The 25,300-nt window shown below is 39.6% G+C and overlaps 1 protein-coding gene across 4 annotated transcripts in view; it reads right to left on the bottom strand.

Moving 5' to 3' along the window:
* The window catches only part of Ambra1 (autophagy/beclin 1 regulator 1), a 188,712-nt gene that overhangs the window by 110,628 nt on the left and 52,784 nt on the right, over positions 1–25,300 (bottom strand). For 2 of the 4 annotated variants that reach the window (NM_172669.3, NM_001080754.1), the window contains one exon: positions 3,112–3,198. The exons of the other annotated variants lie outside the window; for them this stretch is intronic. In NM_172669.3, the coding sequence (NP_766257.3) occupies positions 3,112–3,198 (87 nt within the window). The remainder of the gene's footprint in view (positions 1–3,111; positions 3,199–25,300) is intronic. 4 annotated transcript variants of the gene reach the window in all.

Raw genomic sequence — 25,300 nt, 5'->3', positions numbered from 1 at the left:
CTAAATGAAATAAAAGTATTTATTCTTGGGCACACCTGTGTGACTTTAATCTCAGCTACTCAAGAAGCTGAAGAGCCTCAGCTCAGGTCAGTTGGGCAACTTATATTAGTAACAGAGGCACCCCCAAAACTTATATTAGTAACAGAGGCACCCCAAAACTTATATTAGTAACAGAGGCACCCCCAAAACTGCAAACATCTTGCAGTTCCACTTCCAGTACCTTTGATACTTTGTTCTCAGAAGTTCTACCTTCCTAGGCTAAAAGAGATCTTGTAGTCAACTGCACTGGGACCTAAGGCTGTCATTAAAATTGTCCTTTGGGTCACTTATCAAATAGAATTCTCAAGGAGCTAGCTAGTAATCACTGGAACTCAAAAGTTTACATGTTAAAATAATATGCTACACTGAGCACAATGACTCCAAATGACCTTTGTACAGTAGGTGGGCAGGGGCATGCAGAAGCCTAGATCAAACTAATCAGACAACACCAACTGTTTTCCAAAAGTTTCTCAACTCATGGTATTTTCACTATTCATAGGCTAGCTTGCCAAGCATTCAACCACTAACCACCAGACATTGCACAGAAGTCAGTGCCTTCATGTTGTGCTTACTGTTACCAAATATACTAAAATATTCCAGCAGAAATTGAACATGGATTAAACACAAAGAAATTAGACTGGAGAAAAAATATGTAACAGGAAAGAATTGAAGAGAACTGATGTGGAAGAGAACGTAAGTGACAACAAGCACACCCATTTCTCAGCTTATGGATGGCCAGAAAGAACAGAAAAATATGGACTGTTACTGATAATGGCTGTAGAAATAGCGCTGTTGATGTAATATTGAATAAGGACTACACTTTTGTATAGAGATGTAAGCACAGCATCACATAGCCCCTAGTCGTTTAATTACACTACAGGACATGAAACTAAATCACCAGTAGTACACATAAACAAATAAAGGAAGATAGAGTTCTGACAGAGTTTTGCCCTCTTATGTATCCAGGTGGGAAGGAAGGTTTCTGCATGTTTTAGAAAATGTCTCACAAAAGCTTTCCCTATCCGTATAATGTAGAACACAACTAAGAGGAGAAAGAAATGAGTTAATGTGAGAAGATGGTACAAATACCCTCCACCGAGCAGCCACAGGACCATCCAACAACCAGGAAGTGTTCCGAGTGAGATCTTAGGTATCTAAGCCTTTCACTAGGACAGAAATCAGAGTAGGAATTAATAACAGACTGCATGAAAGGGCAGTATCTGTAATCTCTACATTCTGAGACAGAGACAGAAAGATCAAAAGTTTGAAACCAGCCTCCATTGGCTACACAGTGACCTAGAGGTAGCCCAGGCTGTACATCTGGCCCTGTCTCCGAAACAAATCGTTAAAGTTTCCCAGTCTAAAATTTCTGAGAATGAGATTCCTACCAATATCTGAAAGTCACTAGGTAGAGCAGGCTGGCCCCAAATTCACAGAGATCTACCTACCTCTGCTTCCCAACTGCTGGAGTTAAAGGTGTGCAATGTCACAGCATGAAAAGAAACTATTTATGGAAAGAAGTTGTGTCGAGTCTTTTATGGTTCCCGAAAATGTGAAACTTTCCCTTCCCTTTTTAAGGACTTGTATGTTTTCCAACATAATTAGAGACTAATATAGCTGACCTTGCTTCAATCACCATCTGAATTGCCTATCTATTTTTAATGTCCCCATCCCTCTCTACTGTCTAGATCCTTGGATTTGCTACTTCTGGGATATGGAAAAGACAGTAAGAGGCCATGGCAAGTTTTTGTTCCACTACTATCTTGGTAAGAATGGGCACTACTGCAACTAAACTGTGGCAACAACAAAATCATTTACTATCTCTAGAGTCAAATTGGTCTTTAAAGATGTTTCCAGATAGACGGGAAAGCTCATTTAGTTTTATCTGGCCTATACTACTGACTTGCCTAGCCCACCACTGTAAACTATCCTTTTCCTTATAGCTTTTTCTGATACTATTTAAATAATAGTCAAGTTAGCATTTTTCAGATCTCTAATAAGTCATCAAATCCAGCTATGACAACCACCTGAGTCTGCTCTTTACTGATAAATGTTGTAATACAACTCAATGTTCCAGCTTTGGTTTTGTTATCAGCGCCACCATCAGCACTAGGGACTTTAGGATGGTCCCTTAGGCTCAAATGAAAAACATCTTTCCCCTAACTTTTAAAAACTTCAGGCTTAGAAAAATATTTGACTGGGTGGATAAGGGAGTTTGCTGTAAAAGCAAAAGGGCCTGTGTGCAACTCTCCAGCACCCATGTAAAAACTGGGCATGACACAGGTATCTGTGACCCCAGCAATACAAGATACAGAAAGACAGATCACAGGTATGTCTAGATACAATGGCAAGTTTCTAGTTCAGTAAAAAATGCCATCTCAAAAATGAACGATGATGTCATGGTGATGATGATGATGGTGGAGTAGGAGGAAGAGAAAAAAATGATAATGTGAAGAACAGAGAAAGACTCCAAAGTCTTCATGTGGCCTCTGCCTGTGCCCATACCACAAACACACATATGCATAACACACACAAACACATTCAGGGTCTTCAATAACCTTTCAAATGTCTCCTAAAACAGAATAAAGCAAGCACTTCAGTAAAATGACAATTTCATTCCATTATGCTTCCTTCATCTCTTCTTTGGGAAAGTGTCTAAACATTGACTTGATTTTTTTTTACCCTTTTGATATTGTAAATTTGTTTAATATAACTATCTTCCCTACAAATAAAATGCTCAAAACTTTGGCTCTTCTTTTGGTTGTCCATGTGACAGCCAACAGACTCTTGAGTAGTAGGAAGGACTACCTATGCCCTCCACAGGTACCCTAGTGCCCCACTGACAGACAGAGTCCCAAAGGACAATAGCGCAATTATAATTTTCTGTCACCAGAGATGCCATTCACTTACCTGCAACAATCCCCAATCACCTGAAACACCTGCCTCAATGCTGTGACTAAAGAGCAACAGAGCACCAGGACCAGAGAGGCACAGGTGGGGGTTCCCACAACTTGGCAACCCCAAGGGCCGCCCCTCCCCCCCTCCTAGTGCCATTTCTCATTTTGGCCTTACCTCGCTGGGTCTGGGTAAATTGGGTGCTCTCTGGATCCTGCTCCATCATAACGGGATAATGAAATGAGGGAAGACTCCAGCAGCCTCCTAGCAGAGATTAAAAAGATGGCAATAATCCCTGTCAATTACCAACTCAGAGCTCAATCATAAGAGAAATGGGGGAGAGGTAAATAAGATCCCCTTCACAGCCAGCTAGCATCTATCTGGGGTGTTACCCTTCCAACAACCTAGTCATACAGAAACATTAACAATGGAGAGCTCCAGAGCTCCCACACTGGACAGGACCACTGTATTATGCTGAATGCTGCTCCTCACTGAAATGCAGGCAAAGGCAGCAGAAACATGATCTTATACCTCTTTACAGCTCCTTCAGCAGACAAATAGGCTAAAGCAACATAAGAGGAAAATGAGGCATACAGAGAGATCATCACACATTTATCCTAGCAATTGGCTCCTGTACACCATCACAGTCCACTCCCTAATCTTCTACTCCTTCTGCTCTACCTACACTCTTTTTGTGAGAAAGAGAACAATTGGGATCCTCATAATAACTGGCAAAAACCTTTTCTTTTATTATCCTGCCCCACCATAAATTCCAGCTAATGATAGTAACACACATTTTATTAGGCAGTTTTTTGGGGTAGCAGGCCTTAGCTCACCCACAAGATCTTCTACATACACAAGAACACTGGGACTAGAGACTTAAGTACATGGGCCCATAACACAAAACTATTAGGGATTCCCATGAGGCCTGTTTAAACTCCCATGGGTTTCAAATCTCTATGTTGTACTATACAGTCTTCCAGAGGCTAGGTAGGTAACAAGTGCCTACTGCATGTAGCCAGGATGAGCAATAAAAACTAGCAAACAGGAAGACTGGAATCCTATCACTCAGGAATAGCCAAATATTACCAAGCTACAAACTAGGCTCAGTATTGCTGGATTGTCTGATTTTGTATTGCCAAAATCTGGATTTCTGCATGAAATTTCATGGTTAAATTTTAGCAAACTTAAATACAGCAAAAGTTATTTAAATATTAAAGGTTATTTAAAACACATCCAATAAACAGGTGTGGTCCACAGGCTTCCTGGTCTACCATACTACTTCCCAGCTCATTCATATAGATATAGATATAGATATAGATATAGATATAGATATAGATATAGATATAGATATAGATTTGGCACCCAGTTAACCTCCTAGTGCAGAGCACATCTCAAAGGAAGTGGTCTCAAAAAAAATTGCATATTGTTCCTCTCCAGAAGCATCTTGCCTGGCTCTCCCAGGAGCAGGTCTCCGGCTCCCTGCCAGATTCCTCCTTAAACAGATCTGCAGGATAAGAACAGCAGCTACCCTTCTTTTCCAATTGAGTTAAGAAAATTCAGTGTTATTAAAACCAGCTGGCTTTAGGTATAGTCATGGGCAGTCACTATCCCAGCAACTGACCCACAATGGCATTTCCTGTCACAGCCAAGGCAAAAACAATTGACGCCCATCACGTTAGCTTTACCCATCCTGCCTGGGACAAGCAACCATTAAACACATATTTTCTACTGAGACATGGCCCACATGACCAAACTTCAAAGAGCCCTAGCACTTAATAGAAAGAATACAATATAACCAATGAAGAAGGAAAGAAGGGAATAAAATACACCTTCTCTCTGATAGTATCACTGTTTGCATCAGCAGAAATGTTGCAAACATACTGTTTTCACATTTCATTGTGTCATAAATTGGGGTACATCTTAAATTATGCGATAAAGATTAACTAGCATGTTTCTTTCTCTTTTCTAACATCACAACAAAAATAATGGCATATCTAGATCTTTCAAATGAAAAACATTGTGATGGTTAGGGAAAGTCTGCAGTACTAACAAATCAACTAGACAAAAAAGAAGTCAGTTTTTGAGAAGGCTATTATACAGGTCATTTACTTCCTCTTTATAAAACCTTATTTCTTAACTGACACATAAAAACATACAGGTGAAACGTGTTTATTTCCTCAAATATTTTAACACTTAATTGAAAACTGTCAAAACTTTTTTCCAGTTTCTTAAAATATACAATATATTATATATTATTATAGTTAAGCCCCTTCTGCAACAGCACTTTTTCCCCCTTGTTTGAGACATGGCCTATAGTCCATGCTGGCCCAGATTGAGAAATTTTCCTGTCTCTGGCCTCAAAATGCTGAGATTACTGACATCCCAGTAAAAACTTTTTGTTCTGAGCTATAACTTAAAACCCACTGACCAACCTATTATTTCACCTACATAGTACTAACAACATCATTCCCTGAGAGCAGGGTAAGAGCTGAAGAATGAAGCAAGGTCTAGGAACAGCTGCCTGCCTTTAGAACCCTATAAGACTGTTCAACCCAATACTAAAGTGCTCTGCAAGTGATGCTGAGTATTCCTGACCTCTGATTATTACTCTAAATAGCTGCTTAGTAAGCAGAGGGCCTTTGGTGAGAAGGCTTCAGAGTGACCTGCTTTAGTACTTCTGTGTAGACAATGAACTGGATAAGTTATGAAACAAATATTGCCCACTACCAACTATGTCAAGGCAGTGATAGAGCTCAGAGAGAGATGAGAAGGTTTATCAGGGATTCTAAAAGAAGACTCCTGGGCTGGAGAGATGGCTCAGCGGTTAAGAGCACTGACTGCTCTTCCAGAGGTCCTGATTTCAATTCCCAGCAACCACATGGTGGCTCACAACCATCTGTAAAGGGATCCGATATCCTCTTCTGGTGCATCTGAAGACAGCTACAGTTTATTCGTCGTATATATATAAAATAAATAAATAAAATTTAAAAAAAGAAGAAGATTCCTAAATTTAGAACAATCTGGATTACACAATGTCAATTTTAGTGACTCCATTTGATATCTTGCATACTCCAGTTCCCATCCTAACTTTCTATTTTAATCAGGAAGACTTCTGGTAATCAGAATACCATCAAAATGTTAAGCTTTGTATCAACAGACAATGCAATAGGACAGAACAGCCCTAGTGTGTGTACGTGTGTGTGTGTGTGTGAGAGAGAGAGAGAGAGAGAGAGACAGAGACCGAGACACACAGAGAGAGAGAGACAGACAGACAGACAGACAGCGAGGGACAGAGAGAAATACTTGAAATCAAGAGAATCAATTCAGATGAGCAATGTTTCTTCACACACACAAATCACTGATGAGACAAATTTTCTGCAAGGAAAAAAAAATAGGCTTCTCAGTTGATGTGGATTAAAGAATGAACTGGAGTTATGAGATGAGTAGACATTACCACTACCATGCCTAGGATCCTCAAAGCGTTCTCCCGCCTAGTAGCAGCTCCGTGCAGGGGACAGAAGGATGGAGACTAACATGAGTAAATAGGCTAGGGTAGCAGCTATGCTCTACCTTCTTCTCCTCTGGCACACAAATATGACGACTTAATGATCTATCACACAATTTGGTAATATGAAATCAGGAAGGGCTGAAGGGAGGTTCAGTAAAACTTGTTCAGGCTTAAAGTTGCCATTTCTTTCTGACTTGTAATCTCAATGTAGAAATATTTTACAGTCACCAAAGCTCTGACAAAAACAAAGAACAAACAACAAACAAATAAACTGTCTTTTCTCTAACAGCTTACCTACGTAATTCTCCATTCCAGAAGTGGCTGAGTGAAGTACAAGGGTAATGATACCTTGAATTACTGGAGACCAGAAAGAAAACACTACAATTTGTGCTGTATGTGTAGCCATATGTGTAAAATACACGAGGACTACTTAAAAGCCTTTCACCAATAACAGCATTCTTTAGAAAGCATAAAGGCCACTTCTCTATCAAACTAATGAGATGATTCAATATTTTTTAAAAACGTAATAACAAATATAAAATATGAATATAACAATAGCCAACCATAAAAAATCATATTCAGATATAGAGAGAACAAAAGAGAGTAATACAACAGATGTGGCAAAATCCAAGCATTTAGAGAATGTGGATAAAGGACATTTGAGAATTCTTTGTATTATTTTTGCCATTTTTCTGCAAATTGAAATTATTTTAAAATAAAAGTCAAGCATGGTAGCTGACACCTCTGATCCCCCCCATTGTAAGTAAGACTGAGGCAAGAACAGTAAGTAAGTAAGGCTGCCATGAACAGCCTGGGCCTCAGTATTTGAGACCCTGACAGATAAGTAAATTAAATTAAAAGCTAGACATAGTGGTTCAGATCTGTGGTCCCAGCACTTACAAGTCTGAGGCAGGAGAACTGCTGTTGAATTCAAGGCCAGGATGGGCTTCAGAGTGAGACCCTTTGTCAAAAACAAAACAAAACAGCAAGACAGTGTATGTTAAATTCCAGCTCTCAGGAGGCAGAGGTGGGAGGATCTTCTTGTGTTTGAAGCCATCCTGATCTGCATGCTAGCTCCAGGACAGCCAGAAATACATAGACAGACTCTGCCTCAAAAAAAGAAACAAAACAAAGACAAGAACAAAATAAAGAAACCCACCCCCCCAACAGAAAACCACAAGATATGAGCACGACGGTACATATTTAATAATTCCAGTATTCACAAGGTGAAGTTAGAAGGATCAGGGAGGAGTTCAAGACCCATCATGGCTACAGAGTAAGTCCAAGACCATCCTGGCCTATATGAGACCCTGTCTCAAAACAAAAACAACAAATTAGAATCCTCAATAGTCAAGGGTCTAAGGATAGCTCAGACATGATGGCTCGGAGTAAAGATCCATCCCTGCCATCAAGCCTGGCAACTGAGTTCAATCCCCAGAATCCACGTGCTGGATAAAGAAAACGGACTCTCACAAATTGTCCTCTAACCTCCACATATGTAAGGTGACATGTGTGTGCATGGATATATACACAAAAATAACTGTAATAAGAAAATTAAATCCAATATTTAAAATCTTTGAATTTTTAGAAATTTTAGGAAAATCTAAAAGGAAAAGACTAAAAGAGGTAGCATTTTCAAGGTAACATTTTAACTTTTTTTTAAAACAAAGATTTATTTTTATTTATTTTAAAAAAGAATCACAAGCCTGACCTAAAGCTGTACTACAGAGCAATTGTGATAAAAACTGCATGGCACTGGTATAGTGACAGACAAGTAGACCAATGGAACAGAACTGAAGACCCAGAGATGAACCCACGCACCTATGGTCACTTGATCTTTGACAGGGAGCTAAAACCATCCAGTGGAAAAAAGACAGCATTTTCAACAAATGGTGCTGGCACAACTGGCGGTTATCATGTAGAAGAATGCGAATTGATCCATTTCTATCTCCTTGTACTAAGGTCAAATCTAAGTGGATTAAGGAACTCCACATAAAACCAGAGAGACTGAAACTTATAGAGGAGAAAGTAGGGAAAGATATGGGTACAGGGGAAAAATTCCTGAATAGAACAGCAATGGCTTGTGCTGTAAGATCGAGAATCGATAAATGGGACCTCATAAAATTGCAAAGCTTCTGCAAGGCAAAAGACACCGTCAATAAGACAAAAAGACCACCAACAGATTGGGAAAGGATCTTTACCTATCCCAAATCGGATAAGGGACTAATATCCAATATATATAAAGAACTCAAGAAGGTAGACTCCAGAAAATGGAATAACCCCATTAAAAAATGGGGCTCAGAGCTGAACAAAAAATTCTCACCTGAGGAATACCGAATGGCAGAGAAGCACCTGAAAAAATGTTCAACATCCTTAATCATCAGGGAAATGCAAATCAAAACAACCCTGAGATTCCACCTCACACCAGTCAGAATGGCTAAGATCAAAAATTCAGGTGACAGCAGATGCTGGCGAGGATGTGGAGAAAGAGGAACACTCCTCCATTGTTAGTGGGATTGCAAGCTTGTACAACCACTCTGGAAATCAGTCTGGCGGTTCCTCAGAAAATTGGACATAGTACTACCGGAGGATCCCGCAATACCTCTCCTGGGCATATATCCAGAAGATGTCCCAACCAGTAAGAAGGACACATGCTCTACTATGTTCATAGCAACCTTATTTATAGCCAGAAGCTGGAAAGAACCCAGATGCCCCTCAACAGAGGAGTGGATACAGAAAGTGTGGTACATTTACGCAAGGGAGTACTACTCAGCTATTAAAAAGAATGAATTTATGAAATTCCTAGGCAAATGGATGGACTTGGAGGGCATCATCCTGAGTGAGGTAACCCAATCACAAAGGAACTCACACAATATGTACTCAATGTTAAGTGGATAATAGCCCAGAAACTTAGGATACACAAGATATAAGATACAATTTGGTAAACCCATGAAACTCAAGAAGAACGAAGACCAAAGTGTGGACACTTTGCCCCTTCTTAGAAATGGGAACAAAACACCCATGGAAGGAGTTAGAGAGACAAAATTTGGAGCTGTGATGAAAGGATGGACCATCTAGTGATTGCCATATCCAGGGATCCATCCAAACGCTGACACCATTGCATACACTAGCAAGATTTTGCTGAAAGGACCCAGATATAGCTGTCTCTTGTGAGACTATGCCGAGGCCTAGCAAACACAGAAGTGGATGCTCACAGTCAGCTATTGGATGGGTCACACAGCCCCCAATGGAGGAGCTAGAGAAAGTACCCAAGGTGCTAAAGGGAACTGCAACCCTATAGGTGGAACAACAATATGAACTAACCAGTACCCGGGAGCTCTTGTCTCTAGTTGCATATGTATCAAAAGATGGCCTCGTCAGCCATCACTGGAAAGAGAGGCCCTTTGGACTTGCAAACTTTATATGCCCCAGTACAGGGGAATGCCAGGGCCAAAAAGGGGGAGTGGGTGGGTAGGGGATTGGGGGGGTGGGTATGGGGGACTTTTGGGATAGCATTGGAAATGTAAACGAGGAAAATACCTAATTTAAAAAAAAAAGATTTTATTTATTTTATGTGTATGAGTACAGTACAGCTGTACAGATGGTTGGGAGCCATCATGTGGTTTCTGGGAATTATACTCAGGACCTCTGCTCGCTTCGGCCCTGCTTGCTCTGGCCCAAAGATTTATTTATTATTATATGTAAGCAGACTGTAGCTGTCTTCCAGAAGAGGGCCTCAGATCTCATTATGAATGGTTGTGAGCCACCATGTGGTTGCTAGGATTTGAACTCAGGATCTTCAGAAGAGGAGTCAGTGCTCTTACCTGCTGAGCCAGTTCCCATTTTAAGCTTTTTAAAAGTTTACTTTTATTTTTTAAAAATTTACTTGGTTTTTCTGCTTGTTAAGATAGCACCAGATCCCTGGGAAGTGGAGTTATAGAGAGTTGTTAGCCACCATGTAGGTGCTGCTGGTATTTAAACCAGGGTCCTCTGAAAGAGCAGCCATGCTCTTAAGTGCTAAGCCATCTCTCCAGCCTCTATTTCTATTTTGAATTATGTGTATGCATGCATGTCATTATAAGGTATATACAAATGAGTATAAGTACCCATAAAAGCCAGAAAAGGACATTGACTCCCCTGAGGCTGTGGCTTAGGCCCTTATAACCAAGCTATCCAATATGGCTGGTGGGAATAGAATTTATGTCCTTTGTCAGAGTAGTAAATGCTCTTAACCACTAAGTCATCTCTCCGGCTTCTAAAAGAGATTTTTGTTGGTATTATTTTATTTTTTAAGGCAGGAAAATGTAACCTCTATCTACATAACCCTGGCTCTCTGGGAACTCACAGAGATCCGTCTCTGCCTTCCAATTGCTGTTAAAAGCATGTATCACCATGTATAGCTTAAAAAATGTCATTACCCTACTGTTCTAAAGCATGTTTGATAAATTCTAGGCTCTGAGTTGAGCTTTTAAAATAAAGTTTTATCATACACACACACTTTATCACATATGCATGTAATATGTATATAATCGGCACCTGGTTTGGAGGTAGGAACCAAGACAGAGTTGAATGATACTGAGAGAAACAATGCCTAAAATATTTACTACCTTTGAAGAAACTCTTTGAAGAAAAAGCTCTCCTACTTCTATCCAAAGTACATACTTACATAAAATTCTTTGAAAGACAGCCTATCAATGTAATTCTAGCTACTCCTTTGGTTATTACAGGATGATCAAAAGTTAGAGGCCAGCCTGGGCAACATAACAAGATCCTGGGGGCTAAGGTGGGAACATGATTGGAGGATACAACTCACTGTACGAGAGAGGGAGCCTTGTAAAGCTGACTATGTAAAGGAGAAAGAACAGGACTGCAGGATATGGCTTACTGACTTCAGGTTCTAACTGCACCTCACCGAAATAATAAAAGATTATTAAGCTCTGCAGAGGGCACAAGTCAAATTGTAAAATTCCTAACATTTTATATGAATGTTTTCTCTGATTAGTATTAAAAACATTTTCAAGAGGTTCTCTGTTTCACATGGATCTTTAATAACAAGAAAAAACTAAACCAATAAAAGAAAACTCTGGGGTGAAATGTGGTCAAGGGATATGAGACAGATTATCCGGAAGAGAAAGAGAACCTTCAGGTGGATCTGGTGGCACGTGCAAAAATTCCAGCACTGGGCAGTTGGAAGGAAGAGGATCATCTTCAGCGTAGTATAAGTTTGAAACCAGCCTGGACTACAAGAACCCCTTCTTAAAAACAAATGAATAAACCAAAACAAACTTTTATTTTAAATTTAATAAATACCAAAATTTGGGAAGCAGAAAGTCTGAAGTAGTCTAGTAATGACAACACCTCTTTACTAAACAATTGACCCTGGTTGTCACATTACAAAGAAAGACAGTATCCTAAGGCAACAAACATGTTCAGGCCTTCTCCAACCGGTGCAAACATCAAGTGTCAGAGCTGTGCAGCATCTGCAGGCAGAAGACCTCACTGGTGCCCCATGCCTTAAAGGGATAATTCCCTTACCTTGTCTATGGGACATCTACTGTTTAAATTCAGGGGCCAAATGCAAAGCAATAGCCTCCTTATGCCTAAAAACTCAAATTTAAATGCTGTACCTTGGCAGAGCAAGTTTCCAGTGAAATTTCCCTTTCCTTTTGGATATTTTATTCAGATGTTTTCATACTTTAATCTCAGAACTCCTTCAAAACCATGGAGCCAACAACTTTTTAAAAATATGGGATCTACTAATACTTAAAACCTTATTTCAAATTATAAATGGTAAGAGCACATATTCTCAATTAGTGATCAGTTATATAATTACATTATATGCCATGTGGTCTAGGAAACCCCACAATACCTCCGTGAAAGAATGTAGTGAAAAGACAAAGGACATCTCAACATTTAGAAAAGGCTCTAGAGGGCTGGTGAGATGGCTCAGTGGGTAAGAGCACCCGACTGCTCTTACTGCTCTTCCGAAGGTCCAGAGTTCAAATCCCAGCAACCACATGGTGGCTCACAACCATCCGTAACAAGATCTGACTCCCTCTTCTGGTGTGTCTGAAGACAGCTACAATGTACTTACATATAATAATAAAAAAAAAAAAAAAAAAAAAAGAAAAGGCTCTAGACTTCTGGAGTTCCCGACTATACTTTGAGAACTCCTGTTACAGATAAACTATACACTGCTGCATATAAAAATCCTTTGCCAGGCGGTGGTGATGCACGCCTTTGATCCCAGCACTTGGGAGGCAGAGACAGGAGGATTTCTGAGTTCGAGGCCAGCCTGATCTACAAAGTGAGTTCCAGGACAGCCAAGACTATACAGAGAAACCCTGTCTGGAAAAACCAAAAAAAAAAAAAAAAAAAAAAAAAAAAAAATCCTTCAAAACTCACTTCTAGCTTCTCCTGCCAAAAGTCCACTCTCTTAATACTCCACAGTATTTGGTAACTCTCTTAAGAGACAGAGATCTCCTGGGGCGGGGCATAGAGGTGAACACTTTTTATTCCAACACTTGAGAGGGAGAAGTGGAGACAGGTAGATTTCTGTGAGTCAAGACTAGCCTGGTTCATATCGTAAGCTCCAGGCTATCCAGGGCTACATAAACAGGCTCTCTTTTTAAAAAAACAAAAAAAAACAAAACAAAACCAGACCTTCTCCCTGCGGTTATTTATAAACATGTCTGTGTCGGCTTTTAGACTTACAAGCTACATAAAAGCTGGTATTGGTTCCAAGTCATCTTTTTATCACCATCAAAATTCACATCCTAATTAACATGTAATAGGAGACAAATAAATATCCACGCTTATGAATCAGCAGGCAGTCTAACTAGACTGGGAAGAATAAGAAAGAAAGCATATCTGATTGTTCTTTACTGACCCCATGAGTCTCAAACAAGGATGTGAGATGTCAAAAAATGCACACTAAAAAAATTCATGAAGGAAGGTTTTTAAAAACTGCTTATACATCATCCTTTATCCTTTTGGTCACTTAGGCCCTGAGGTTAAAGTGCTGACACAGTTGTCCTAATAAACATAATAAGCCTGATCCCTTGGAGGTTCATTAAATCATAAAGTCAGAAGCTGGCTTCTTGCCTAGGAAATGACCGTTGATGCTCCTAGACTATAAGTTCTCAAGAGACCTCTTAAAGAAACAGGGCAATGTTTGGAGGGGATAAAGAGGCAGTAGGTCAAAGAATCTTGGATGTAATGTTGCTTGCTAGATTTCTTAATCTTGCTCTGTAAGCCCCAGATCTCTGTCTCAGCGCATGCCCAGAATGGGAGATGACAAGTCTTTATTCTTTGTAAAAAAAAAAAAAAAAGAAATAATAATTGTGTGTTCTGAAATGACACCTCTATTATGATTTCCAAGTTGACATCTCTGATTTAAAGCAGAGGCATCAAAGCCTCCCTATTTCACACACTAGCAATTATCATTTAAGTTATCCAATGATAGGCATTCATCTGATCACTGTAGGGCCCCGTAGTTCTAGGGGTGCACTCAAGAGTACATGGTGCAGTTGCCAACAGAACCGGACAGACAAATCCTGTCCCTGCTGTGAGGGAGACCAAAACAGGTCCACAGCTGAAAGGGTAATAACATGGGGAGGGATGATGTGGGAAGGCAACCAGACATACTACAGAGAGAGCTCATGATGTCTGTGGTATGGAACAGCTTTATTTTATTATAACCAAGCTTAAACAAACCAGGACATGCAAAACAATGCCTTTTACCAGAAAAGCACAAAAACCATCTTTACCAAGCAGTACTGTATTCTGCAATACCTCTGGGTAATGAGCAGCAGACAGTGAAACATCAGAGCACAAGTAATCTAGCACAACATCTGTACCTAACTCACAATCATGATCTAGATAAAGTTAGCCAGACCCCTTTGGGAACATCTGACCCACTCCTCTTTGATAGCTGGCTTTGTAATAAATCCTCCACATATTATAATATAGCTATGAAACTTCCAATGTATAATGAAAAAATCACTTTTGTCTACATTTAACTCAAAGGTACAAGCTGAGGTATACAATATCTCTGAGAAACTTGGGAGGGTTGTTCACAGACCCCAGACCAGTTTTAGAATCAGGAATTTAAATCAGAGACTTTTTCACTAGATGTTACCTAAGAGCAGAACTCTGAAAACAGCCTGGTATACAGTAGTTCTATATATTCACATGCACATCTCACAAGCTGCAGCTGGAATGTACCTTACTTATGAGGCAACATATACGGGGGGGGGGGGAGGGGGTTGCGTGCATCCTAACTTGTTCCCCTAAAGTCATAAAATGATTTATAGAACTCCACAACTATGACTGCTGGGTTAACTTGATTCATATAAATCCTAAAAAATCTACCTCAAAACCCATTAATTCTACAAAGAACATGTCGATAGAACCAATACCAAGAAACATGTAACTATCTCCTAAGCTAGTTTTTCACATCTTTATTACTAAACTAAAGATTTAAAAATGCTTGACTAAGGCCAGTCATTAAAAAGTAATAGCCACTGGGTGGCACCTTTAGTCCCAGTACTCAGGAGACAGAGGCAAGGGGATTATTATGAGTTCCAGGACAGCCAGAGCCACACAAAGAAACCCTGTCTTTAAAAGTTAATAAAACAAGACAAAACAAAAACAAAACAATTCAGAACAAGGCCAAAATAAATGAGAGGGGGAAAAAAAAAGAGTAACAACCAAGACTGGAGAAGTAGTTCAGCAGTTAAGAGCACTTCATGCTCTTCTAGAGGACCTGAGTTTCATTCCTGCATGGTGGTTTGCAACTATCTATAACTGTAGTTCCAGGGGATCCAATACTCTCTTAAGGCCTCCAGGCATGCACATGGTGCACAGTTATACTTGCCAGGTAAACACCCATATACATAAAATACTGTGATAAAACATCTTTTAAATAGCAGGCTTTGACTTGACCTTCACATAGTTAAAATACTATATAATGAGAAGTAAAATCTTTAGGCCCAAACCAGAAAGGCAAGGAGAGGAAGCAAATAGAGCCTTACAAGAGATGTAAAAGAAAGCAGGGTAGGCTGGGTTTTATTAGCCATCACAGGGTCAGCTTTTCCAGCTCACATCCTCATGTAACAAGTTAGTCCTTGACCTAACACAGAGCTGGGAGTACAGGCCATTTTTTTTTTTTTTTTTTTTTTTTTTTTTGGTATCTGGGGTTCTGAGGGCTTCTCTTGGTGGCAGCTGACTTTGGCAATCTGCCTCCTGGATGTTCTACTTGCCCTTCCACCCTGTTCTTGATTAGCAACCACATAAATCCGGACTCAGCACCTGAGAATCCACTGGAATAACTTCTCTACCATTTCCCTCTGTCTAGACAACATGAAATTGTCATAAGAGACACCTAAAGTACAATTAGTAGAGAAACTGCAATTTCCACTCTCCTCCTCCGTTCCCCAAAAGAACTGCACATTAACGTCCTCCACCATGTCAATCATACAACCCTGATGAAGATTAACTCTGAGGAGTCTGGAAGCCATTTCATTTCCAGCTTGCTAAAAATTTTATAGTCCCCACTATAATTAGAACATGTAAATTGCTTTCTTTTTACTAGCACTAATGGCTATAATTGAAGTGATCTGAATGTCTACTGAATGGATACCTGTGTAAAAAAAAAAAAAAACTTCATAAATACCACTTTATCCAGCTGCATTTTATTTAAGAAAATCACAAACAAAAGAGAAAAGACAAAGTGGGGGCAATGAAAGGCATGAAGCCACCAGAGCTCTGGCTTCTGTAACTACCCTAAGAAGATACTTTGAAGCCACTGCCAGTTCCTTTCAAGATGCCTCAGTAAGAGAGCAGACAGATCAAAGGACAACAAGCCATGAAACACTTTATCAGTGTTTTCTGGAGGAGGGTTCCCCAGGGGACACTTGACGATTTCTGTAGACATTTTTGGTAGTCGCAACTGGTTTGGGGGAGTGTTACTTATGTAACAGCAGGAGTACTACTAAACACCCTTCAAAGACTGAGACAGCCTCCCACAGTGAAGGGTTATCTAACCCAAATGGCAAGACTGCTGTTGTTGCTAAACCTCTTTGACATATTTTAATGGTCTGAGTTTAAGCAACAGAAATTCTAAACAACAAAAATGGGTAGAAATCTGGGATCCAAGTTTCAGAATTAGGCAGATTGCAGCTTAAGCTCTATCTTGTATCACCACCTCTTAGGCTATGCAACCTAAGAATTTATTCTTAGTTTCCACATTTGATGGGAAATCCCCATCTCATAAATTTTTATGATGAAATAAGAACACATGTAAGGCTGGAATGTAGCTCAGAAATAGAGTGTGGTTGAGTCTAGCATGAACGGAGGCCCTGGATTTAATGTCCAACATAAACCAACCAACAAACAATACTAAGCAAACATGAATGTGTAGTCCAATATTCAGCCAATTTTTTTAGTTCTTTGGATTATAAATATATATATATATATATCAGGAATATAAAATGTCCTGCTTATTCAACTCATAATGTCTAAAAGGGGTTTGGTCAGAAATATATTTTGAAGATTAATACTATAAAGGTTAAATATAGGAACATAAACCATAAGAATCACACATACCACATCCAAATAAAGTTTTGTAATAACAGTCCATCCAGCCACTAATATACACTATAAATACCAAGTTCTTGCTATTGGAGTATCCCTTAGGACCAGAAATGTTCCTAATTTTGGAGGTTTGAAGATTTAGGAATATTTGCATAGATTATGGATTGAAGAATCTCACATCTGAGAATTTGGGAAGCAGAGGCAAGGAGAGCTCTTGAGTTCAAGGCCAAGAAGGTCTACAGGGAGAATCCCAATACAGTCAGGGCTACACAGAGTACCACTGTTTCAACCCCTCTCTCCAAATTTCAAATCTTAATTATGAAATTTTTGCCATTTTTGTTTTTGTTTTTTTTTCCTGAGACACAAGTTTCCCTAGTTAGTTCAAGTTGACCGTTGGCTCAAGATCCTCCAGGATTCTCCAAAAATACATTGAAACAAACAAATATGGTGGCAAATACATATCTATAATCACAAAAAAACTGTGGACAAAGAAGAAAGCTAGCTAGAGACAGTGGCCCAGAGAAGGCACTTCAGAGTATCTGAAAGTGACCCAGGACTCAGTACTAAATGCACACAGTTAGGTGGAGATTTAAGATGCTAGTGAGATGTGAGATGCATACAGAAAACTTGTGTGAGAAATGTGACATGAACTCCCTAATCTTTTCTACAGCCTGGTTACTTGAGCTACAAACGTTCCTCCTGCCCCAGTGTATTCTTTTCTAGTAAACTGTCTTTCTTTTTGCTACTATCCACCTGTTTCTCTCCAAATCCAGTTCTAAGACAGTGAACCAGGATCTCATTCAAAGGTGCCTCTCAAACCAAAGCTGCTGGTAAATAATATCCTAAATAACCAAGACTCGGTGCAATCCTATCGAAATCGAAACTCCCCACTCTTTTTTAAAAAAGAAACAAAAGAGTCTGAAGTACCTTAAATTGTCAAGAAAATACTGAGAAAAGAAACAAAGAACAAATGGTCTCACATTTCTCAATTTCAAAAGAAACTGCAAACCTACCAGAATCAAGGCAGTACGGGAAAAACTTATGTAAAGACCCATATAGACTATTAAAATAGAATGGAGAAAAAAAATAAATGTTTAGGTATAAAAAGGCAAAATGATCCCTAACAAGGCCACCAGGAGCACACACACAGTGCTGGGAAAACTGCAGAGATGAGCCCTGACATTACATAACCTAGAGAAGCAACTCAAAATGAGGTAGATTAAATCCAACAACTGAAACTATGAGATTCCTAAAGAAAAGCTTCTCGACACGAGAAGAGCTGATAATTTGTTATATATGACATCAAAAGCACAAGCAACAAAAGCAAAAATATACAAAGAGTACTGTTAGCTCGTGCTCTAACAGCAACCCCCAACACACCACACACACACACACACACACACACACACACACACACACACACACACACACACACAGAGAGAGGTTCAGCCATCTATTTCCAATAAATAACAGTAGAAAACAGGAAAAGAAGATTTACTCAACATCCCCACACTGGGAAGAAGAGCAAAAAGGTTCAGTGACCCTCACCCTAGTCCAGTGGGTCGCGACTCCTCTGGGGGTCAAACAACCCTTATACAGGTCAACCAAGACGGCTGGAAAACACAGTTACACTATGATTCATAATAGTAGCAAAATTATAGTTATGAAGCAGAAGCAAAAGCAATTTTATGGTTGGAGGTGACCAAAACATGAAGAACTGTTTTAAAGGGTCATGTCATTAAGGAGATAGCCTACATTTGGGATCCTAACAACACTACACAAAGAGCTATAAGCAACTAAGGAAAGCTGGAAGCAGGAGAGGTGGTCTTCCCAAAAAAGAACACACCAATTGGTTGTCCAGTGCCAAAAGGTCAGCCATGAAAACATACGTACAAGTAACATGATATGGACTGAGTTATATTTAGAAAAAATACACACACACACACACACACACACACACACACACAGTGCTGTAGTTAGAGAAAGTGAAGTTCTCTGTAAAGCCAGTGCTGAAAGTGCATATAGCTAATATTGTACAATATACTTGAAATTTTGTTGAGGGTAATCCATGTCACATATGGGAAGGGGGTTCTACCTGCCACCAGAACAAAGAAAAAATGATAACAAGCTACTTTACCAGGCAAAGTGAATAAAAAGGACAGCAGAAAAGGCAGCTGCAGAAGCTGTGGTCATGCAGAAGAGAAAAAGGAGAGGCAGAAAGATTTGATGCAGCAAAGGCAAGGGGCATGGTGTCAACAAGCTTAACTATCAATGACAAGGTCATAATTTCAGCCTTAGAGTCTTTTATTAATACTATTTTCCACTCTTGTTCTCACTTGATTTTAATTTCCTGGCAGGTAACAACCAAATCATGCGTCACCCGTCTGTCAAGGGTGGTCTGTCCATAGAGAAAGAGTTTATACAGTCTACTCACATAGTCCAAATGAAGGTAGTTCTCATTCTGTGTAACTTCACAAAATGGAGAACTGCTCACTCAAGTGAACCCCATCTGGGAAATCAGCTTGGAACCCCTCTTCTTTCCCCTCTGGAAAGAGAGGGGGAGCCTGTTAATTGTTGCTATTAAAAACCCAGGCAGTTTCTTAGGTGAGAGGGCTGTCAGCATGTCAGCCCACAACTAGCAGGGAAGCCTCTATGGCTCAATTAGGTGGGATAGATCTTGTAGAAGCAAGGGTCTAATGTTTAGTGCCTCCCTCTGGCAAAACGGCATGGGGAAGCACATAGAAAATGCTATTTCTATCCCTAATCATCAATAAAATGCAATGATCTCACACACAAAATTGACTTAAGAACCATGAAGTCAGCCTAGTGTAGGTAGACAAAGGCAAAAAGGTCATGCCAAGCCACGTATTCCCCATATGTAAGTCCAGCACCGGGAGGCATAGGCAAGAAAGTCAAGTTCATCCTCAGAGTCACAGAAGTTTGAGGCTAGCTTAAGTTTTTTGAACCTGTCAAAAAAAAAAAAAAAAAAAAAACGGAGGGGAGGGGGAGAAAGGTCTATGCTTTTCCCCAGCACCCCTGTAATCTTAGGGGAGGAGGTAGGGCAGCAGTATGGAAACTACAAGGCCAGGGCAGGTCTGCCTGAGTAATAGCACTGGGATACACTACACAGTGGGGAGGAGGAGCAAGTTGAGGGCCTCCTAGTCTACACATGGAATTAGTTCAAAGCCAGCCTTCACTCTACAGCAAGACTTTGACTCGAAAAACACAGAAGAAAAAAATCTTTGTCTTGGCTTGAGGAATAACTTTTCAAATGCTGCTGATGCATATTAGTGTTGTCATATTTTATGGTTTGGTTTTTTTTCCCTTCCAAAAAAATCTAGAAATCTAGATTTAGGTGGGAAACTGAAAATTTTAGAAACATCTTATGGGCCAGATCTACTTTGAAAACTTATTTGTCATCTCCAGGTTAATTTAACAGGCCCACTCCCTGAAGCACAAACATAATCAGAAATGAGCAAAAGGACTAGAGAGATAGCCCAATGGTTAGGGCATTACTGCTCTTACAGAAAACTGGAATTCAGTTTCCACTCCCTATATCAGGTAGCTCAAAACCATGTGAAACTCCTGTTTCAAGAAATTTGGCATCTCTGGACTTCACAGGCACAGGGGCATACACGCAAAGAAAAAATTTTTTAAAGAAGTAAACATAAGATATACTGGAACACACACACAAACGGAAGAGTAATCCAGAAGGGGAAACTACTGCATAGCTCTACTGGACTGAGACCCATTACAATAAACAAAATATATATATATATATATTATGCAAACAGAATCCCCTATACCTGGTGTCTTGAAACACACTTCAACATTTCCTTTAGAAGATTTCAATGAATAGACAATAAGAAGGAGGACCAAAGTAGGGGGATGAATACATGAGAAGTTTCTCTCAGTGTATTTACAGCACACATACAAAATTCACCATAGTCTCCTTGGAACTCCAATACCCTGGGCTGACAGAACGATTACATCTTTTCACAGTTTGGTGTGTACACAAAGCACATGGCCTGCTCTACACCATTCAGCCTCAGAGAAGCAAGAGGGATAATTTAGCTCAGCCCTACCAGATGCTAATTTGACCTTCAGTGAGGGAAGGGTTGTTTGTCAGGCACACACCCACACTCCTCCACCGACCCGACCCCCCCCCAAGACCTGGAGGCTCATACCTTTCTAAACTGCCTCACTGATAAAATTCTCCCAAAACAAACTTAGTGAAGCTAGATGACTGCTTCAAGGTAGATAATATAAGAAACAGGAAATTCTTGTGGGGCAGTGATGGCACACGCTTTTGATCCCAAGCACTTGGGAGGCAGAGGCAAGTGGATTTCTGAGTTGGAGGCCAGCCTGGTCTACAGAGTGAGTTCTAGGACAGCCAGGGCTACACAGAGTAACCCTGTCTCAAAAAACAAAAAAACAAAAAACAAAAAAAACAAAACAAAACAAAACAACAAAAAAAGAATGAAGAGGAAATTTTCAATTACATATACACATTGTTTGTTTGTCTGTTTCTGGAGAGGGTTTGTGTAGCCCTGGGTGTCCTGGAATTCACTCTGTAGACCAGGCTATCCTCAAATTCAGACATTCAGGTACTGAAGGCTTGTCTTAACACATTCGGCTCTTATGCCTACTCTTGGCCACTGAAAAGTCTTACAAGAGATGAGGTCCACCCACCCTCTCTCTCTCACACACACACAGAAAGAGACAGAGATAGAGAGGCCAACCCTGTCACACTAAACCGTATGAACACACACCAAAAAAACAAAACAAAAAATTCTTACTACCTACAAAACCCAAAATATTTACCTTGTCAATGTTTATCTTGTCCTGTACAGAAAGTTTGCCAACCCTAATGTGAAAGAAGAAAAATGATCACACCTAGAATTCAGACTGACTGAGATAGTTTAATGGTAGAGCATCTGCTTAGCAAACAGGACTGTGTGATCAACTGACAGCATTTGCCCATACCTGTAAACCTAAAGCTTGGGAGAGTAACTCAGGAGAACAACCTGGTTAGGTTTTTTTCTCAAAACACTAAACAAACCTTAAAGTAGGTAAACAGAAAAAGTAAGAAAGAATAACATCAAATTATACCTCTCCTCTACCTATTCTTACCAAAGAATATTACCAAAGAGCATTGAGTTGCCTACCTGGTATAAGAGACTAGGTAGGCAGTCTAGTCTTATAACTAGCAAACAGCTGTCTGGATGTTCGCAGTCGTTTCATAAGACAAAGCCTGTGTGGTCTGATGTCAGAGATGCTAGGCATTTCTCTTGTGAGCATGAGAGTACAGAAAGTACGTAACACCTGGATTTAGGATCAATAGGAATATTCCTCAAATACTGATCTTTGAAATTATGTTCAATAAGATAAAACAGGAAATAGAAGAAATTTTAGGTCATCTTAAACTAGTAATAATAAATACTCTATAATTATCATTTGCCATTATCAGTTATAATTATTGGCCCTGGCAATTCCACTTCCAGAAATTTATCTTCTGTAAATATATGTATGAACATACAAATCATGTCCCAGCAGTACAATAAAGAAATGGAAGCCATCCAGGTCACATCACAGGGAACAAATAACTACTGCTAGAATACTGTGCCAATGTCAAACTATCAAACGTGGAAACATGCCCCATACAGTATGAGAATTAAGTGACCAAGGAAAGAACTGTGTTTGTCTGTATAGAAAACAACTGGGTGACACAGGATTGTTCACAGTTGTTATCTTTCAGCACTGGCTTTGCAGAGAACTTCACTTTCTCTAACTACAGCACATTTCTGAAAAGTTTCAGGTTTTTTCGTTTTGTTTTTGGTTTTGTTTTGTTTTTCGAGACAGGGTTTCTCTGTGTAGCCCTAGGTGTCCTGGAACTCACTCTGTAGACCAGGCTGGCCTCGAACTCAGAAATCCACCTGCCTCTGCCTCCCGAGTGCTGGGATTAAAGGCCTGCGCCACCACTGCCCGGCAGTTTCAGTTTTTTTAACAAGTAAATCTATGTTAGTTCTGTAAGCAACAAAACCCAGGCATTTCCACTTATGAAGCTTTGCTCTGTATAAATTTTCCAAGCTCTCCGTTTTGCATATTTATAACAATACATCTTTTGATTTGGGGGTTGTGGGGGAGCACTGTTGAAGATGACTGATTCTCTGTTCATCCATTCAGATACCCTTCCTACACACATTCAAAACCTTTTTTTTTTTTCTTTTTCCTTTTCTTCTTTTCTTCTCTTCACTCTAGTATTGAGAATTAAACTCAAGGCTTTTCACATGCTGGGCAAGTGCTCTACAACAGTGCTATTCTGACAGCTGGTGGCTCTGGCCTATTGACTTTCACCAGCCTAAGACACAAAATAATCCCTAAGTGTGTGCTAGCATAATTTGTGTTATCTCACTCTTTGGTCTATTCTCCTCTAGCAGCCAAATCATCTTTTTAAACAACATCTTTAGGACTATGATAAAATATCTGTTTAATATGTAGGGGGCCTTAGGATCCACCACCACCCAAAAATAACAACAATGATGTCAGATCTTTGATATATAAAATCATTCCAATCTGATGACATATCAGATAAACGAGTAAAAGCCTTTAAAAGGCTTAGAGTCTATATAACAACCCTGTCACCTCTCCAACATCATCTCCTACTGAATAGGGAGAGAGAGTTCTCAGGTATGCTGAATTTGTCCATTTCCTTATGAAGCTCCTACTCCCAATGTTGACAGTTTGTTCCTATAATTCCCTGAGGACACTGCTCAAATGCTACCGAATCCTATTTCCTCTAATCACCCTATTGTAAACTGCAACCAACCACACACACCCTACACCTTTTTATGTGAGTCCCTTTTCTCCATAGAACTTGTCACCATCTAGCACTCTTGATACTCTTTTTGTCTTTCTCCCCTTAGAATGAGATACTCTCTGCTGATACTTAAAGAATACTTGGTATACAGGAACTGTTAGCAAGTATCTATTAACCAAATAATATTAACCCTGAACACACATGGTCTCATCAGTTAGCTGAATACATGGATAACTGAATAGATCAATCACAAAGTACTTTGCAAACCTGTTATTCTGGGTTATAAGATCCAAAGTTTCACAGGCGAGGAAGGCCTTGTTAGAAATCCCTCTGAGGCCTGGGTTTAGCTTTTCTTGGCTTCTCTTTGTGTCTCATAAACTACACTGCTTAACTTTACCGTAGGGTTTGCTCCTGTTCCTGTTCTCATTTTTTTCCAGAAAATAAAAACAAGTCATCATTTGTGCATAAATGAAATTTTCTTGATTGACCATTCTCTATTCTTTGTTCCCAAATGCCAAGATTCTGAATATTAATTCAAAAGTTTATTGTACTTTGAGTAACAAGGACCACAATTTCACAGGTTGTTTTTAGAGGTACTAGCTAACCTTCTGTATTCTTAGAGATTAAGCAAAAATTTTTATATAAGGATTCTGCATCCTGAAAAGAAAATAACTACAACCAAAACCTAGAGTCATCTTGATGGACTATCAAGATGGCTCAGTTAGTTGGTGAAGGCACTTGCTACCAAAGCTCAATCCCTGAGCTCAACCCCTGGAACTCATATAGCAGACAGAGCAGCCATGGCTCCCACAGGCTATCCTCTTATAGCTGAGCACTCCAGTCATGTGCATGTCTCCTCCAAATAAACAATTTTATTTTAAAGATGGACATGGGTACACAGTATACAGAGATACAGAACACAGGAAGAGATTCTGGGTTCTATCTCCAACACTTCAAAAAATAAAATAAATAAAACAAAATAAAATTACATTATAATGATGCTTAGAACCTCTTCCTGCCAAAAAGTATACACTTTTCCAAAACCTGAACAATCTATGTCAGAGAAAATCCAGTATTTTCCACAAAAACTAGAAGAAAAATAAAATAGCAACAGGAAACGGAACCATTACACATCTAATTCTGATTATTCACACTTGAACTTCATCAAGGATAACTTTATTGAGACCACAAATATAGCCCAACAATAGGTTGCTCCAAGCAGTTGCAGGTACGGCCAAATTTAACATCATCTGTCTGTTTTGAGACAGAGTTTTATGTAGTCCAAGATGACCAGCAAAGATAACACTGAATTATAATCTTCCTGTTTTTTTCTCCCAAGGGCTGGGATTACAGGCATATACTACCACAATTAATAAATCAGGGCTGGGGATACAACCCAGGGCTTCACAAATACCAGGCAAGCATTCTACCAACTGAGT

This window comes from Mus musculus, chromosome 2, assembly GCF_000001635.26.
Source record: "Mus musculus strain C57BL/6J chromosome 2, GRCm38.p6 C57BL/6J".
Classification (NCBI taxonomy): Eukaryota; Metazoa; Chordata; class Mammalia; order Rodentia; family Muridae; genus Mus; species Mus musculus.
This window is presented reverse-complemented; position numbering and strand designations above follow the sequence as displayed.